Source organism: Myxocyprinus asiaticus, chromosome 18, assembly GCF_019703515.2.
Source record: "Myxocyprinus asiaticus isolate MX2 ecotype Aquarium Trade chromosome 18, UBuf_Myxa_2, whole genome shotgun sequence".
NCBI lineage: Eukaryota > Metazoa > Chordata > Actinopteri > Cypriniformes > Catostomidae > Myxocyprinus > Myxocyprinus asiaticus.
Window position 1 is genome coordinate 33,264,785 of NC_059361.1, and position 19,454 is coordinate 33,284,238.

At 39.2% G+C, this 19,454-nt stretch overlaps 1 protein-coding gene across 1 annotated transcript; it reads left to right on the forward strand.

Moving 5' to 3' along the window:
* Nucleotides 1-261: 261 nt before the first annotated feature.
* On the forward strand, nucleotides 262-15,298 carry myef2 (myelin expression factor 2). The gene is made up of 17 exons (XM_051723938.1): nucleotides 262-403; nucleotides 3,028-3,230; nucleotides 3,759-3,811; nucleotides 4,471-4,478; nucleotides 7,289-7,382; nucleotides 7,468-7,653; nucleotides 7,742-7,895; nucleotides 8,818-8,867; nucleotides 8,966-9,026; nucleotides 12,044-12,142; nucleotides 12,687-12,728; nucleotides 12,810-12,890; nucleotides 12,963-13,058; nucleotides 14,326-14,382; nucleotides 14,537-14,703; nucleotides 14,777-14,828; nucleotides 14,943-15,298. The coding sequence occupies exons 1-17, from the start codon at nucleotides 285-287 to the stop codon at nucleotides 15,104-15,106; spliced, it is 1,686 nt and encodes a 561-aa protein (XP_051579898.1). The 5' UTR covers nucleotides 262-284; the 3' UTR covers nucleotides 15,107-15,298.
* The last annotated feature ends 4,156 nt before the right edge of the window (nucleotides 15,299-19,454 follow it).

A 19,454-nucleotide genomic window follows, 5' to 3' on the forward strand; every position in this document is an offset into this window, starting at 1 on the left:
TGGTCGTGAATTGAGCTGGTTGATGTATTTCTCCACTGACCAATAACATCTCATGACCGAAAGTAGCACACGTAGAGCTAAAGTTATCAAATTTACTATGTGAAATATTTATTTTAGAGCTTGAATTGATCATCAAAACTTACTGTTCATCAAAACAGACAATTTAAAATAATCTTTAATGAGCGCTCCTCGTTGCTGTGCGACTTCAAATGAACGCCGTGTAAGAATCTCGCGAGATTGACGAGAGAGGGATCCCTTTTAGACACGGCCCGGGAGCAGCAGAGATGGCGGACGCGGAGCTGACGGTGGATCTTATTAAAGACATCAAACAGGAGGATTCAGAAGATTCTCCGACCGGAGAAGGAGAAACGGAGCAACAAGAAAACACCAATGGCGATAAAACGTAATTAAAGCTATTGTAGAACACAAATCTCGCATATATTGTTTTTATGACGTCTGTGGCGTTGGCGCGGCCTGTGCGCGAGCGGAGCGCGTTCATTAACAACAACAACAACAACAACAACAAACGTGTTAATTTCATTTAAGCATTTTTTTGTTTCTATCATTGTCGGCGTGAATTTTAAGATACACCTCGTTAACTTATATTTCAACCTGTATATATCCTCATATTTATTTCCTTTCTTTCGAGTGTTTCTAGTCGTTTGTGGCGCTGTGGTCATTAGCGGTGCGTGCCAATCATAGTGGTAACCCATAGCAACCGCTCCGAGATTATCGTACTGTAGGGCTGTCCCAGAAATTTGGGAATCGACACTGATTCCTGGTTTTGGAATCGTTAGAATCGATTCCAGACCCATTTAATCGTTTCTTTTTTGATTTCGAAAAAAACGGGAGGCAAAGTTAAATCTCATAATAAACGTCTCACTACTAAGCATTCTTTGCACTGTTGATAATATCTAATTAAATCGGGTCATGTATGTACATCCCAAAGCGCGATGCTTCAATCCCATGAGAGAAATTTGAGGGAAGTTTGTGTAGATGCGCCTGTATTTCCAAGAACTACCGCAAATAATCTTAAAAGCACCATTGAAATTGTCTGTTAGCACTCATGAGTTCTTGTTTAGAAAGAGGTTTATATGATAATGTACAGTAATTGTCCACTACCTTTTGTACACTGAATAAAATGTTCAAACAATACATTTCAGTTTTATTAAAAAAAATCCATTGTTGTACTGGTTTATACAATATAAAAATAATATTGATACATTTGAACGAGTATTTAAAATTTTTGTTTTTGAATTATTCTTTTTTATATAATTTTAATGTAAAATTCTGTAAAATGTAGGCTAATAAAAAAAATTTATATATGCAAAAGGTTTTAAACACTGTAAAATATCGAGAACGAGTAGAGAAGTGCAGCACAATGATCATTTAAACTTTAACATACAGATTTATTGATGTGAACTCAACTCTGCCATCCTCTTGTTGCAGACTTGTGTTGTAACATCGGGGAAGTTATTACTGTATGCCAATTTACTGTCACAGATTTGGCATGTTACTTGAGTATTAGTTTAATCCAAAGTAAAATACCTGCAGACTATCCAGGTCTGGAAAGCAGATGTGTTGAAGGGCTTGTGGGATTACTTCATACAGATGAACAAACAGAGGATTTGACATGGAGTCAGATTGATGATCGTTAAGATAAATTGTATTAGTGCTGTTAGGATTCTAAAATGTGTAGTAGTTCAGTGGTATAGGAAATAAACACAGTCCGAAAATATCAACCGGTTTCCCCGGAAGGAATCGACTCCAGCTTTGGAGTCGATTCCAACGTTTCGAATCGATTCTCGATTCCCAACGCCTCAGAATCAAGGAATCGATTCTTTTTGGAATCGATTCCCAGCCTTATCCTACAAAGTATTTTCAGGAAAACATTAAACTGTAATTGGGATATGAACTAGTATAAATAATAAATAATTTGGAATAGTTTTTCTAATATAAAGCCTACCGAATGGATTGTGAATAATATAAAAAAGTGTCGACCACTGAGGCCAATGATTTTGCAACATTCAGCAACAATTTTCTAATTTTAGTATGATCATATTTTGGGAAATGTCAGTTTTCTTTTTTATTTAGGGATGCAAACTCACCTTTCAGCTAAAGTCACCTTTTCTGAAGCTAAATTGCCCAAAATGTTTAGTGAATTTTTTTTGTGTTCTTATTAAAACCACTTGAAAGGGTTAATTTAAGCTTATAATTTTTATTTTTTTTATTTTTTATGCAACAGACAAATCAACAGAAATTGTACATCTGGAACACCTGCTTTATAGCTTTCTCACCTTTTTCACCGCTCATGAGCTTGCATCCCTGATTATTAAACATGTTAGGAATCGAGAAAAAAATATGTCAAATACTTTTGTGTTTTTAGGAGATTCAAATATTTTCAGAATCAAATTGTGGCTATGATTCATTTCAGAGTGTAAACTGCCTTGAAAATTCATTTTAGGCAGAAGCTGGCATTGTTTAATTACTTTGAACAATCTGTGGGTTATTAGTGCTTAATATCTGGTGAAAAAAGTTTTTTTTTTTTTTTGTGAAAGTGTTAACGCAAAAGTCTTTCTAGCAAGTCAGTCCACTCGGCGGCCATCTTTTGAAAGTCTCTCAGGCAGCTATTTCTCTATGTATACAAGCGGCATACAAGTGCAGCTCCTATCTACTTGAATGGAGAAAGACTGAAATCTCCAAAACGGTTGGTCAAGATTACGATCAAAGAACATATTTCAAATCATCAGTAAAATCTGACAACAGATGGTATCATAAATGGTGCTTCTTTACCTCAGATTACGCAACAAAAATAAAAAATAGCTTGTATAGCTAATGCTCACGCGCGTTCTCGAGTTGATTGACAGGCGATGTCTGTGTCTAAAAGGTGATTGGCTCTTTTACCTGTAAGGCGTGACTTTTCTACATCCGTTGGGCGTTCCAATTTCTCCCTTTTTTATAGAAGTGGCCCGTCTCTGCTAAATAGTCTGTGGTTACACTCACTTTATTTTCTCTGTCTGTTTGCAGGGATGCAGAAGAGGCCCCAAAAGAGAAGCCAGAGCCCAAAGAGAAAAGTTCTGGGTCCCGGAAATCAAACCGCTACCATCCCTATAAAGACAGACATGGCAGTTCAGGGGACAAGAAGAGCGGCCACAGAAACCGAGTGTTCATTAGCAATATCCCGTATGATATGAAGTGGCAATCAATTAAAGATCTAATGCGCGAGAAAGGTAACCCACACAGAGACCGCAGCATCACCAATACGTCAGCTCCCTCTCTCAGTTTCTAGCTCGTATCTCTCATTTAGTGAGTTTAAAGAAGGATGGATGTATGTTGGACAGAGTCTGTTCCTCTCAGGGGAGTTTAATGCTGTTCTGGTTTGAATATTTTGACTCTAGGTTATTTCAGGTTTACTCTGGTATTTGTTAAAATGTCTCTCAGATCATTTGCTGTATTTACTGTAGTAAATCTGAACTTCTGGAATGTGGTTTATTTCACTGATTTTGAAGGATGGCACAGGTGGGTGGTTCAGTGATTTTTAAACCTGTGTAAATGTGTAGAATTCTTTGCACTTCTCTAGTTGAATGTAGTTGTATAGCTGCCTGGTGTCAGTAAATAAATGGAATTGTGGTGTTGGAGGAGTTGCCTTGAGGTTTCAGGTGTGTAGTGTTGCAACCAGGTGTCAACCTTGTGATGAGACCACTGGTGATTTAAATGCCTTGTTCTCTGGTATTTTCCCTTTTGTATGTCTCATGTAGTTGGTGAGGTTACATACGTGGAGCTCTTTAAGGATGGAGAAGGAAAGTCAAGGGTAAGTGTTGGTGAATCTGCGCTGTGCGAGGTTGAAATCCCTTCCGCAGCATCACTCTCATGTGTTCAGGGTGATACATGTGACCCGGGTTTCTGCTGGTAGACCCGATACTGTTGACCTTTGACCTTTGGATGGTGTGTTGATGTTTACCTCAGTAAAGACCATTATTTGGATGTACTTTAAATTGGTGGTGACACGTTTGGCTGAGTCAATTTATCTCCATCGACACATTTGATGACTGCTCAGGTGTATTTTGATTTGAAATTAAGATCATGCAAACTGACCTATGAGACGCCATCTGTCAGCTGTCTTTTCCCAAACCCCCTTCATGCATCCGTCTGTTTGATTGGTTCTTTCCCGTAACAACTGTCCAATAAGATTCAGTTTTAAACTGTTTCATTTGCCCTGGGTTAATTTTCTTTCATTTGTCCATCTCACCATAGTAACGTCCAAATGAAATGTTAAGCACAAGCTGGTTTCTAATTCAAAACAAAATATATATTCAGAAGCATGTGTTTTGATCTTTTTGAAGCACTAATGATATGAATCTCATTCACTTGTTTTTCTCATGTTTCACCTGTTTGCATGATTGTGTGTTGTTCTGATTATTTTGTTCTATCTTGTCATCCTCTGCATCTGTCTGGGCCGTGCTCCTGCAGGGTTGTGGGTAAGAACCATTAACTATTCACACTATGGTTGTCACGAAACCAGTACCAGTGAGATTTTGATTTCACAGCAAAAACTAATATGATGTTGAACACTCCTTTATTTAAGAAGTATTTAAAGGGGGGCCTGGGTAGCTCAGCAGGTAAAGATGTTGACAACCACACCTGGAGTTGCAAGTTTGAATCCAGGACGTGCTGAGTGACTCCAGTCAGGCTTCCTAAGCAACCAATTGGCCCGGTTGCTAGGGTGGGTAGAGTCACATTAGGTTAACCTCCTCGTGGTCACTATAATGTGGTTCTCGCTCTCGGTGGGGCACGTGGCGAGTTGTGCGTGGATGCCGCAGAGAATAGCGTGAGCCTCCACATGCACTAGGTCTCCGCGGTAACGCGCTCAACAAGCCACGTGATAAGATGCGCGGATTGACAGTCTCAGACATGGAGACAACTGAAATTCGTCCTCCGCCACCTGGATTGAGGCGAGTCACTACGCCACCATGAGGACCTACAGTGCATTGGGAATTGGGCATGCCAAATTGGGGAAAAAAGGGGAGAAAATCCACACAAAAAAAGTGTTTAAAGGGGTCATGACATTCTTTTTTTTTTTTATTATTCTTTTTTTTAATTTTTTTTTTTATCTACCATGAGGTCCACTTATGTTAGTGTAGATTTTTTTTTGCACAAAAACAGTCATGATTTATTCATATATAATAATTTTCCACCCTGTCTCTGACAGAGCTGATTTTAAGATGTCTGGCCCTTTAAGACTTCAGTTTAAACAGCAACTGTTGTGATTGGCTAACATCATGCAGCCAATAGAGCCATATTTGAAATGCAATCCGAAGAAAATGAATAAACTCCGTAAGACCACAACATTTATAAAACTTCAGGATTAACATATAACCCACATCCAACACATTTCATCTGAATATATTAAACTGTTTGCTCCAGCAGCACCCTAAACTATCAAACAGTCATCACATATGAAATATTCATGAATTAAATTGTTAACTTACAGATTTCCAGTCCAAAAGTGTTTTTACTGCCCCATCCTTCAATAACAGTTCCTGTGACTGGTTCCCAAGCAATCACGCTCATAATATGAGCTGAAAACATACAATCCTCTCTGAGATGTTCTGAATACATGAATGTAAACAGTCTATGGTGGTGGCATTGTGCTGCTTCAACAGGTCAAAGCAGAGATAATGGTCTTCACATCTCACATCTTCGGTGTTTGTTTACACACAGGACTGCGTGTTTCTTCCAGTCAGTGGCAGCAGCAGAATGACGCACGTTTTCGAAAGTTGTGTTTGTACCGCTCTTAAAACGTGGCGCACATCGCCAAAAACGCATAAAAACGATCAAAGACGTCCAATGAGTGCATGTTTACAAAATTAAAAATAGCATAGATGGGTACAAAAACGGTCCAGGGCGCCTTCAAATCAGCACAACAGCAAGACAGTGCTGCTGAATGAAACACAATGGGGGTCTCTATTTTAGAGTTATAACTTGACATTGCGTCTTTTAAAAGCGGCGCGATGTATGATAATGGTCAAAACCATGTACGTTTATGTAGAAAACATTAAAATCCAGACAGGCACATGAAGATGTCCCGTGTAAGTACACTTTGGATGAATTTTCCAATCTCTCTGCTCTTCACCTACATGTGTGCCTGACTGAGCATCAGTGGGTGGGGCCAAGGGTGCAGTGACGGAAAAATAGGCGTTGCATATGCAGATGAATTTGGTCCTTGTGACGTCACAAGTTCCACGAAGTCCAAACGAACTGTTTTTGCTGCTTTGTTTAAATAAATGGTCTTTTTCTATTAAGGAGAAAGTTTTCAGTTCAGAAACTTAGAGTATATTTTTATAGTACAATGACCTCTTACATGTCAAAAGATCAAGGAAAATTGTATTCCTCATGTCATGACCCTTTTAAAAAGAAAATAACTTGTTTACAGCTTATATTGTCCCTGGCCAAATCAATGAGAATCAGAACAGAGAGCGCCATCGTTCTGCTCTTCCTGAAGATTACTTTAAAGTGATAGTTCACCCAAAAATGAAAATTCTCATTTTCTCACCCTCATGCCATCCCAGATGTGTATGATTTTCTTTCTTCGGCAGAACACAAAGATTTTTAGAAGAATATTTCAGCTCTGTAGGTTATACAATGCAAGTGAATGGTAACCAGAACTTTGAAGGTTCAAAAACCACAAAGGCAACATAAAAGTAATCCATAAGACTCCAGTGGTTAAATCCATGTCTTCAGAAGCAATATGATGTTTGTGAGGAACAGATCGATATTTAAGTCCTTTTTTACTATAAATTCTTCTCCCTGCCCAGTAGTTGGCAATATGCATGAAGAATGCGAATCATCAAAAACAAAAAGAATAATGTGGAAGTGGAGATTTATAGTAAAAAAAATGATTGAAATATTGATCTCTTTCTCACCCACACCTATCATATCGCTTCTGAAGACATGGATCTTACCACTGGAGACTTTCATGGATAATTGATATGCTACCTTAGTGCTTTTTGGACCTTCAAAGCTCTGGCCACCATCCACTTTCATTGTATGGACCTTCAGTGCTGAGATATTCTTCTTAAAAAAAAAAAAAAAAAAAAAGAGTAAATGATGAGAGAATTTTCATTTAAGGGTGAACTATTCCTTTAAGACAATAAGACTTGTATCTTTATTTTAGTATCCACTTGGTACCAAATAATGGTACGTTTCACATCCACAGTTCACACACACACATCTGTACATGTTCCATTAGCTGGTGGCATGTATACTGACTGCTGTGCTTCTTTTGTAGTGTGGTTGAATTCAAAGATGAAGAGTTTGTAAAGAAAGCTATTGACGTCATGAGCAAACATGATTTAAATGGAAGACCACTGAACATCAAGGAGGTAGAGACCCTCACAACACCTTCATTCTAGTTTTCTATGCATTGTGGTGATGTGGACAATAACTGACATGTTGGGTTGTTTTTAGGATCCTGACGGTGAGCATGCACGGCGCGTTCTGCAGAAAACAGGAAGGATGTATGGTGGGGGAAGAGGGCAGGATGCTGGATGCATTAATGTTCCCCCCTCCATCAGCAACAACCCCAACATCCCCCCTGACATCATCAACGCGCTGCAGGCTGGCCGTCTTGGGACCACCGTATTTGTGGCCAACGTAAGTCGTTTGAAGTGTTACTGTGCTAGTCAGTGCTGTGCCATGATCAACCTTCACATCTGGTGTGTGTGTGTGTGTGTGTGTGCAGCTGGACTTTAAGGTGAGCTGGAAGAAACTGAAGGAAGTTTTTAGTATGGCAGGAATGGTGAGGAGAGCAGACGTGAAGGAGGACAAAGATGGGAAAAGTCGAGGGATGGGGACAGTCACCTTTGAACAGCCGCTTGAGGCTGTACAAGCCATCTGTATCCTCTCACATCTCTCACCTCTCTGTCTGTAGCACTGTTCCAAAACCTTTTGAAGATCTCTACCTAGGTAGAAGGGATAGTTCCCCCAAAAATAAAAATTCTGTCGTTATTTACTCACGCTCATGTTGTTTTAAACCTGTATTACTTTCTTTTAGTATGTTACTCTCAGGGGGCTTTCACACTAGGCATGTTTGTGGTCCGATTCTGAGTGCGATTGTTCCCGGTGCCCCCCGCAGCTTTGGTCTGGTTTCACACTCACTTGATTCTATCGAACCCCGGTCCATTTGCGTTCATTTTTGAGGAGACAGCTGATTGCAAGGAATTCATTTGCATCTTTGTTTACATTGCACGCTTGCGCTCGTCCAAGGTGAAGTTATCGCCACTGTCATCTCCTATTATACCCTATATTTATAACATATAATAGTATTTATATATATAGTATTTATAAGGTGTATAGATAGATAGATGTCGTCATCGGCTAAAACGCATGCACAGGTTACTTCCTGAACGAGTGCGCGTCCGAGTTGCTTTCACATTCACGCAAATCGCACTACAGTTCCATTGCAACCGAACTCAGACCACCTCCTACAGGTTGTCTCTGGTTCGGTACCACGGTGCGCTTCCCGGTCCAAATGACAGCTTTCACATTACCAATTTTTCATGCGAACCGTGCTGTGTTTCGAACTAAACTGCCAGTGTGAAAGCACCCTCAGTCAGCATCCACTTTCTGTTCACTTTTGGAGAGCTATTTGCGTGGCACACAGATTCTTTGAAGAGTGCTCCAAATCTGTCACTTATGAGGATCTATTTCAGTTAGGATGATGTCTTAGAAGGTAGCTGTGTATATGCAGACAGGATTTTGGAACAGCACTTGCAATGTCTGTCTGAATCTGCAGTCATCCTTTACTCATGCTCACAGCTATGTTCAATGGTCAGATGTTGTTCGACAGACAGATGCATGTGAAAATGGTGAGATATTTTACATGCAGTATTTGCTTTGTATTGTTTCCTACTGGTCATTCACAGCAGCGCTTAGCATTGATTCAAGTGTTGTTTGTTTATTTTAGGATGAGAAATCACTTCCTGCGGATGACTTCAGACCAGCAGAAAAACAACCCCAGTTACCCAGTATGAGCGCAGTGTGTTTGTGTATTTGTGGGGTTTATTTGTGATGGTTTTAAGATGGTTGAGTAATAGTCCAATGGATGACAAGTTGTCTGAATGTTTGTAGACATTTTAAGCTTTATTTTATAGTGGCGGTGCATTTAGAGACAAAACTTGGATTTCGCCTTGCTGGTAGTATGCTATGCATTCAGCTGTACTTCCATGAAAGGCAAAATGCAGTAACATCGCATTTTGTCAAAATTGAGTTATGACTGTTATGTCTCTTATAGCCCTTTTCCACCAAAATTGCGATGGTTCTCATGCCGAGCCTGTGCTCCGCTGGTTCACGGCCGGGGCAATGTGGAGCCTATTGTAAACCGGCCGAGCTTTTCCACTGACCTGAGAGTCGAACGGTGACGTAATGGGTTACTAGTGTCTACGTGGTAGTTTCACGTGACCATCTCAAACATAAACGTGGCATGTCACTGTGTTTGTATACAGCTTTTACTCTGGTTTTTGAGGACATATTTAAATATACGGATTAATGCAATCCAATGTTATTACATTGCTCGGCAAGTTTGTTAGAAACAACATCTACACTAATGATAACAGGTAATGTAATTACATTATGTTGTATTAACTATGGCTTAACTTGCTAAATTCTGTAAACTGTTACAGTGGAATTATTATTAACATTGGTGTAGCAGATGGTTGTATTTGGATTTTTGCGATAGTATATGGTCTTATTGATTGAGAATCCAAGCAGTTTACTTAACAGATAGCCGTGATCTTCCAAACTCAGTGAGTAGCTTGTCAAAAATCCCCTTACAGAACAAAACAATGCACAAAGAAAAGTTAACAAAGTTGGCAAATATAACAACTTACTGAGATCAGCTGCAGAGGACACTAGTGATTCACTGTTTATCATGAGCATTACTGGCTGAATTTGTAGGCTGGTTGGTGTGTGAGTCCAAAACATCGTTGCTCCGTCCACTGTCGCTTTTGCTTATGTCCTCCTTATCCCTGTACTCCCTTAAGTGTTTTTCAATTTGTTTATGATGTGGTCAATTGTCCGATTGAAGGCGGCGTGCATAATTTCGTGCTATCTTCATTCTCGTAGAGTATTTTTTTCCTTTGCGATCTCTCTTGTTTATTTCGGATCTTCGTAAATACCATATTGCAAGTAGAGCTCTTGTTTCATCGTGTTACCTGAGCGCTTTTGATGTCTGATAATTTTGTGGGTTTTTTTATTGTTGTTTTTGAGTGAAGAACACCTTGCTGCAGACGGTAGCTACTGTTGTTGTTTGGGAAAACTTTACCATGGTGTCGAAACATCCCGCCCTCCCATCCCCTGACGTAATCGGTTCCTGCGTAGAGACCAGCAAGCTTTTGGGGCTGGTGCAGAACCAGGTTTTCGGCCCCGGAACGGCCTTTTCTGCGGTGGAAATGTGCAGAACAGTTCGAGAATTCGCACCGGCCCAGGAACACGCACCCGAAATATGTTGGTGGAAAAGGGCTATTAGACCCCAGTTACACCTGGTATTAAGATGCGTCTCAGGAGATCCAATCACATGTGGGTGAGACCAGTGTTGGGTTTAATCCCAGTACAAAGTAATTCGTTACTGTAATCAAATACTTTTTAGTAAAAAAAAAAAAAAAAAGGGATGTAATGCATTAAATATTAAATTCTCATAATCGGATTACAGGAACTGACTGTAAAAATGTCACAGTTCGTAAAAAGCAGAAAGCAGGAACCGGGTGTACAGTCGACGTATAGTTTATTTCACACTCAAACAAAAGAACAGCCTTCCAGTGGCAATGTAACTCAGGCTTTCTGCCACCCACACACACACACACACACTAACACGTCTTTTGGGCACTCCAACATACGCACAAGGGACAAGCGTGTCAGTCTCTCTCTGTCTTCTCCGTTGTCTGGCTTCCTTTTAAACTTTCCCGCACCCTCACTAGAACAAGAAACGGGTGTTTTAGACTCATTATAAACGGGTGACAATCCTTACTGTTCTCATCTCCCGATCTCGCACTCCATTCACACACCCCCGCCACCACACTGACTTTCAATTTAATTACTTTTAAGTACATTATAGGGTTATGCTTATTTCTAATATATTATTTATGTAGAATACATGTACTATGGCCCCATAATGAGTCATTGTGATGGAGAAACGTGAGGTGCTGAGTGTATGATGTGTATGTAACAATGAACAAGAAAGAAATATAGTCATTATTTTGAATTTGTTGAGCAGAAAAGTGTTTTAGAAAATAACTTAAAAGTGAAGTTATTAGTAATGTTTATTTTTCAATTAAGTAATTAATAAAGTAAACTGATTACAATTTTAGAGAAATAATTATTAATTTGTAGTGGATTACTATTTTTAAGTAACTTACCCAACACCGGGTACATTTTTATTTTTTTAAAGCTGCTCATAACCGGCAAAGTGTAAACTCTTGTTTTAGCGCAGTGGTTGACAGGTGAGGGGTGGCGCTTCACTGCTGTCCGGGACGCATTCAGGTTGGATTAGCGTTTACAATGTGATGTGGTCACATGCGTTTTTGACCCATTCATTTGTGTTTTTTTGTGATCCGATCACAAAGTGTTTTAGACCCCGTTTAGACCTGTATTTAGCGCTGACAACATGTGATCGGATCACCCAAACACATCTTAATATCAAGTGTAAATGGGGTCTTATGATTTGTCCTGTGACAAATAAGTTTGCCTATCTGATAAAAAAGATTTAGATTTGATCAAATTGATTTATAATCCACATTTGGCTGGACAATCAAAAAAACAAGACAATTTTAAGTTTGTGTTTATTTTGTATTTTTAAGGCAGTGTACGTGTAAGACTGTCAGTAGCACACACAAAATTCATCTCCTTTAAAGCACTCATCAAACATGCAGTCATTGAAGCAATGATTTTGTAAAAAAAAATCACTGCATTAAACAAATTTCAAGACTAGTAGATTTGGAAAATGTAGTTTTGCATGTGTCTAGTTTTGATTTGTGTGATGTGTTTGCAGGAGGTCTGGGTGGCATCGGCATGGGTTTGGGTCCAGGTGGGCAGCCGATAAATGCCAACGATCTCGGTGGAGGAGGAATGGGCTCAATGGGACCTGGAGGTATGTTTAAAAATTGTACATTCAGATGCCTTTTGTATTGTGTTTATCTGGTTAATAATTTCTGTAAATGTTATACTGCATGTTAGGTTTGGACGATAGAACTAAAATTTGCATCTTGATATTCTTCAGCCATTTAATGATATTCTGAATAAATAGCTGGATATTTCTGTATTTGATCTGAAATGATGAATTGTTCTCCCAGTTAAGAGGGACTATCATTTCAACCAGACAGCCATTGTTAAAATTCATTCATTTAAACGTTTGGAAACTATTTGGAAACAAAGCAAAAATGTTGATGATAATGTTCACCACACAGTTTTTACTAAATTAACTAAATAATTGTTTTATATATTCCAGTATAGCAAAACAAAAAAATAAATAGCAATGTTTACCTAGATTATATGTGAATATATGAACATTTGTTTGCTAGGCCATTTTAATATACAAATGTTTAATGAAATCTCCAATCACTGAGCCAGAGTTTTGAATTGATTCATTGAAATAGACAGACAGTTTAAACAGATTTTGATTGAATGATTGGCAGGAATGGATGGACCAGGATACAGTGGCATGAACCGCATGAGTGGTGAGAATCTGATCTGAAACACCAACTCTCTAACTACAACGTCATCTATCACAAGATTCATCAATGTGTATGTGTATATAGGAATGGGTGGAGGCTTCTCTGGAATGGGTGGAATGGGAGGTTTTGGTGGTAGAGACATGGGACCCATGAGCCGAATGGGAGGTAACACATCATTCCATCAATATGTCTGTCTCTGTCTTTAAGATTTCTTTACAGCTGTGTGTCTTTGCACAGATATGTATCGTTCAGGAATGGCAGGGATGGACCGAGACTTTGGCAGGAGTGATCTGGGAATGAATCGTCCATTTGGAGACTCATTTGGTGGTCTCGGTGAGTGTGTGTTTATTAGAGATCGGATGATAATGTTTTATGGCCAATAGGTTTAGTTGAATAATAAATAATAATAATATGTTTTATTTATATTACACCTTTCAAGACCTCAATAATGCTTTACAAAGGAAAAAATACAAGTGTGTGTGTATATATAGCAAATACAATAACCAAACAAAACATAACAGAATTTATACAAATAGCAAAAAAAAATACAGAACAAGTGGAAAAAAATAAATTATGGGATGATGTTGAAACGAGCAGAAGAGATGAAGGAAAAAGGAAAAACAGTGCTACAGAGTCGGGGACCAGAAACATTTGAGAAACATGGTAAAAATAGGTGAGTTTTCAGTTGAGTCTTGAAGAGATGAAATTTCACGGAGATGTTGTGGAAGGTTGTTCCAGAGTTTAAGAGCAGTGACACTGAAGGATCTACCACTAATAGATGACAGTCTAAACTTTGGAACGGTGAGTAATTTGGCACCTGTAGATCTGAGGATGCACACAGGCATATATGAGTAATGTAACTCCATTAGATATGATGGTGCTAGGCCGTGACAGGCTTTGAAAACCAAGATTAGGATTTTAAACTGTATGCGGTAGGTAACGGGGAGCCAGTATAGTTGGAGTATAGGAGTGATATGGGCTGACTTGCTGGTGTAAGAAGACGAGCAGTAGTGTTCTGGACGAATTGTAAACGTTGAAGTAAATTAGTTGGTCGACCAATTAGAAGGGAATTGCAGTAATCTAGGCGCAAGGTAATAAAGGCGTGGATTACAGTTTCTGCATCCTTACAGCTGAGGAACGAAGTCTAGCAATATTTCGGAGATGAAAAAATATGACGACTTGATGAGGTGGTTATTTGAAGCATCCGATTTTTTTATTTTTGTTAATGTTATTTATGATGCTTCAGTGTTCACATATAGAACTTTTAATAATGTATTACCATATGTAGAAATTACAACAAGCAAGTTTTATAAAATGCTGTAAAGGTTTTGTTTCCTGTTGAACATTAAGTGCTGTGTTGATTAGAGACTCACCAGTTGGGGTCTACTTATGGTTGACTCCGTATTAAATAACTGATAATCAAATAAAAAAAAGGGAACATCAGTAAAAATATTGGTCAAACCAGTTGTCTTTTTGTAGTGCTAATCATTAAAGGCCTGCTGTTGGGATGTCACACATACCAGTCAGTTAATGTTGATTGTTTACATGAACTTGAGCAGAAATTATTGTGATGCTGATCGTCTGTTCTCTTTTTCATAAGGTGGAGGGTATGCAGGAATGGGGAATGCAGGAATGGGATCCATGGGCTCTGGATTAGGTCCAGTCACCTCACTCTATCTCACACATACACATTACAGCACTGCTTTTAAAGTGATGACCAAACAGAATAGAAGAAAAAAGTTGAGAACTGCTGCATGACAGCATACAGTATGACACTGCTTGTTAATCCAGACTGACTGTTTGTGTTTTAGGTGGAGGAATGGGTAGCATGGGAATGAACACTGGGTTTGACCGAATGGGTGGGAATATGGACATGGGCCGTGGCTTTGGCCAGTATGGAGGCGGTTCTGGTCACACAGGTGGAATGAGTGACAGGGGAATGGGGTCTAAAGGAGGATGCCAGATCTTTGTGAGAAATGTATGTATCAAGATAAATAGCTCACTCTGTCTGTTTCACTGAAGTGTTTTTATGGAAATGTTTTTGTTCTCAGCTCTCATACGATCTTACCTGGCAGAAGTTAAAGGAGAAGTTCAGTCACTGTGGTAAGTGTGTTGTTGGGGTTAGTAAAGTCACAATCTAGTTTTTAGATACAGCCCCATTTCATCATATTTAATACATTACAAACAGATATAAAAATGCAACACTGTCCTCTACAGGTCAGGTGATGTACGCTGAAATAAAGATGGAGAATGGGAAGTCCAAAGGATGTGGAACAGTCCGTTTTGATTCTCCTGAGAGCGCAGAGAAAGCCTGCAGAATGATGAACGGAACCAAGATCAACGGACGAGAGGTTGATGTTCGTATTGACCGCAATGCGTAAAACGGACATCTCTGCCCACCTGCATAGCACAGCTGTTTTTTTTGTTTTGTTTTAAAAACATCATAAATCACTGAACAGTTTCAACAGTCATTTGAAATCAATGTTTGTTAGTTTTTTGTTGTTTTGTTTTTGTAAACCCTTTTTAATTTGAATGAATACATTTTAAAAATTAAAGTTGGCAGTTGTAAATTGTTTTTGCATCTGAGTGGTCGGCTGAACATAGGGTTAAATCTAACAAAAACTGTTAAGAACATGTCGGGGTCATATTTCTAAAACCTAACTATTGGAAAAATTATGTAATGCAATTAAAAAATATATTGCTTGGTTGTCATGAAAATTGTCACAATGCAAAAAATCTTAATGGTCATAAATTAGGCTTAATTTTCTTTTATTTGATTATGGGGTGAAATGTGACTTGTACATATTTTCTTGAGAATCACAGAGAGGAACAAAAACACAGGCAACAAAAACTCACATCTGCTGCCCTGACCTGCAGTTATATAAAGATTACATAAGAGAAACTGGTTATTGAAGAGGATGTGTTTAACTGCTTGAGGTAGACTAATAGCTGAGAGAAAGACTAATCAATGTGTCTTGATTACACACATAGTTCACACATAACATATAGAAGTGATTCTGTAACTGGGCACTTGGCATTCCCAAAAGTAGATAGAAAAGATATAGATAAATAGTTAAAATGTGTTTACTATAAAAAATTCATTGACCAAGTATGATTAGGAGAATTGAATATGTAAAATCAATCAGTCTTTGGCATATCCCCACATCAATAAAATAAAAACAAGTACTATATAAGCATTTGTGAAGACCATGTTGCCCAAAATCCCTGAGCTATGACATTTTATAAAACCAAATTACTTCTAACCATGAAAATAAAATTGGGGAACAAGACAAAAGAGTGAAAGATTTGTAAAACAAGATTGCATTTTTTAGGTAAATATTGCTTCCATTGCTGGACTTGTATTTCTTTCATCACATTTCCAGTGGGTCAGAAGTTTACATACACTTTGTTAGTATTTAGTAGCATTGCCTTTAACTTGGAAAATTGAAACTGTTTAACTTGGGTCAAATGTTTTGGGTAGTCTTCCACAAGCTTCTCACAATAAGTTCCTGGAATTTTGGCCCATTCCTCCAGACAGAACTGGTGTAACTGAGTCAGGTTTGTAGGCCTCCTTGCTCGCAGTCGTGTTTTCAGTTCTGCCCACAAATCTTCTATCGGATTGAGGTTGGGGCTTTGTGATGGCCACTCCAATACCTTGACTTTGTTGTCCTTGAGCCATTTTGACACAACTTTGGAGGTGTGCTTGTGGTCATTGTCCATTTGGAAGAGCCATTTGTGACTGAGCTTTAACTTCCTGGTTGATGTCTTGAGATGTTGCTTTAATGTATCCACACAATTTTCCTTCCTCATGATGCCATCTATTTTGTGAAGTGCACCAGTCCCTCCTGCAGCAAAGCACCCCCATGCTTCACGGTTGGGATGGTATTCTTCGGCTTGTAAGCCTCACCCTTTTTCCTTCAAACATAACAATGGTCATTATGGCCAAACAGTTCAATTTTTGTTTCATCAGACCAGAGGACATTTCTCCAAAAAGTAAGATCTTTGTCCCCATGTGCACTTGCAAACTGTAGACTGGCTTTTTTTGTGGTAGTTTTGGAGCAGTGGCTTCTTCCTTGCTGAGCAGCCTTTCAGGTTATGTTGATATAGGACTTGTTTTACTGTGGATATAGATACTTGTCTACCTGTTTTCTCCAGCTTCTTCACAAGGCCCTTTGCTGTTGTTCTGGGATTGATTTGCAGTTTTCGCACCAAACTACATTCATCTCTAGGAGACAGAATGTGTCTCCTTCCTGAGCGGTATGATGGCTGCGTGGTCCCATGGTGTTTATACTTGCATACTATTGTTTGCACAGATGAATGTGGTACCTTCGGGCATTTGGAAATTGCTCCCAATTATGAACCAGACTTGTGGAGGTTCACTTGGCTGATTTCTTTTGATTTTACCATGATGTCAAGCAAAGAGGCACTGAGTTTGAAGGTAGGCCTTAAAATACATCCACAGGTACACCTCCAATTGACTCCAATTAGCTTAACAGAAGCTAAATTAGGCTTGACATAATTTTCTGGAATTTTCCAAGCTGCTTAAAGGCAGAGTTAACTTAGTGTATGTAAACTTCTGACCCACTGGAATTTCGATATAGTCAATTAAATGTGAAACAGTATGTCTGTAAACAATTGTTGGAAAAATTATGTGTGTCATGCACAAAGTAGATGTTCTAAACGACTTGCCAAAACTATAGTTTGCTAATATGAAATCTGTGGAGTGGTTAAAAAATTAGTTTTAATGACTCTAACCTAAGTGCATGTAAACTTCTGACTTCAAATGTATAATCTTTGATGTCCTTTTTGAAAACACCCCATTAAACAGTAACAGTGCTTTGGAAGAAATGAGTGAATAAAGAGGACAAAAAAAGCTAATTAGAGTAAGGAGTTGGCAAACCTGGCATCCAAGTAATGAAACTAGATTGGAGGTGTGTGTTAGAGCTACTTTGACTTATAAAAAGCACTCAAACATTTTGAGTTTGCTATTCACAAGAAGCATCTGCTGACGTGGACCATGACTCGCAAAAAAAAAAAAAAAAAAGATCTCAGAAGACCTATGATAAAGAATTGTTGCTTTGCATATAGCTGGAAAGAGTTAAAGTTATCTCGAAGAGCTTAGATATTCATTTGTCCACAATTAGACAAATTGTCTATAAATAGAGACAATTTAGTACTGTGGCTATTCTACCTAGAAGTGGCCGTCCAGCCAAGATGACTCAAAGGGCACACTGCAGAAAGTTCAGTGAGGTAAAAAAGAACCCTAGAGTGACAGTTCAAGACATAAAGGAATCATTGGAACTGGTTAACATATTTGTTCATGAGTCTACTATATGGAAAAAATTAAAAGGCATGGTGCCCATGGCAGTACAAAATGAAGGAAGCTGCTGCTTTCCAACAAAAACATTGCTGCGTGCCTCAAGTTTGCCAAAGACCACCTTAACACTCCACAACATTTTGTGGACTGTTGAAACTAGGGTTGAATTGTTTGAGAAGAACATGCAGCACTACATATGGTGTAAAAAGGGCACTAACTACCAATATGAAAACATCATCCCAACGGTGAAATACGGTGGAGGGTGCATCGTGATTTGGGGCTGTTTCGCTGCTCCGGGGCCTGGACCACTTGCCATCATCAAGGAAAAAATGAATTCCCAAGTTTATCAAGATGACCTACAGGATAATGTCAGGGTGGCTGTGCACCAGCTGAAGCTCAGTATAAGTTGGGTGATACAGCAGGACAATGACCCTAAACATCGAAGTAAATCCACTACAGAATGGCTTTAAAAAAAAGAAAATCCACCTTTTGGAGTGGCCCAGTCAGAGCCCAGACCTAAACCCAATAGAGATACTGTGGAATGGCCTCAAGAGAGCCGTTCACACCAGACATCCTAAGAATATGGCTGAGCTGAAGTAGTTCTGTAAGGGAGAATGGTCCAAAATTCCTTCTGACCGGAACTACTGGAAACGCTTGGTTGAGGTTATTGCTGACAAAGGAGGATTGGCCAGTTATTCAAACATGGGGTTCACTTACTTTTTCCTACAGCACTGTAAATGTTTAATGGTATGTGTTCAATAAAGACATGAAAGATTATAATTGATTGTGTTTTGTTAGCTTAACCACATTATGTTCCCTATCTGTCACTCACTCGATGTTGTTTCGATGTAGTGACACTAGGGGTCACTCTTGGGAGCCCGAGACACCTCTGGTCTTTGATAAAAGGCCAATGAAAATAGGCGAGTGGTATTTGCATGCCACTCCCCTGGACATACGGGTATAAAAGGAGCTGGTATGCAACCACTCATTCAGATTTTCTCTTCGGAGCCGAACGGTCATGCTCATTGAGCTGAATATTACTGTTCATTCACCTCTGCTGGATCTGACGGCGCATTTCAGCGGCTTCTCCCTCCTCTGCACTGGTGGACGCCCCTGGGCGCTTCGGCATTAAAACAAGAGAATATATTTTCTGAAAGAGCTTTTCCTCTAAAAGAGTATATATTTCTCTAAAAGAGCGGCACACTCGGAACGTCTTTTTAAAGACGCGTCTTTTTAAAGATGCCTTTCCGATTGTGTGTTGCCTTTCCGATTCCTGGTTGCGGTCGTTATCTCTTAACTTCGGATGGTCATGATCGCTGTCTTTCATGTCTGGGCACGACCCACACAGAGGCAGCGTATGTGGATGGTTCATGTTCTCACTGCGAGAACATGACCATGGCAACATTGTGGCC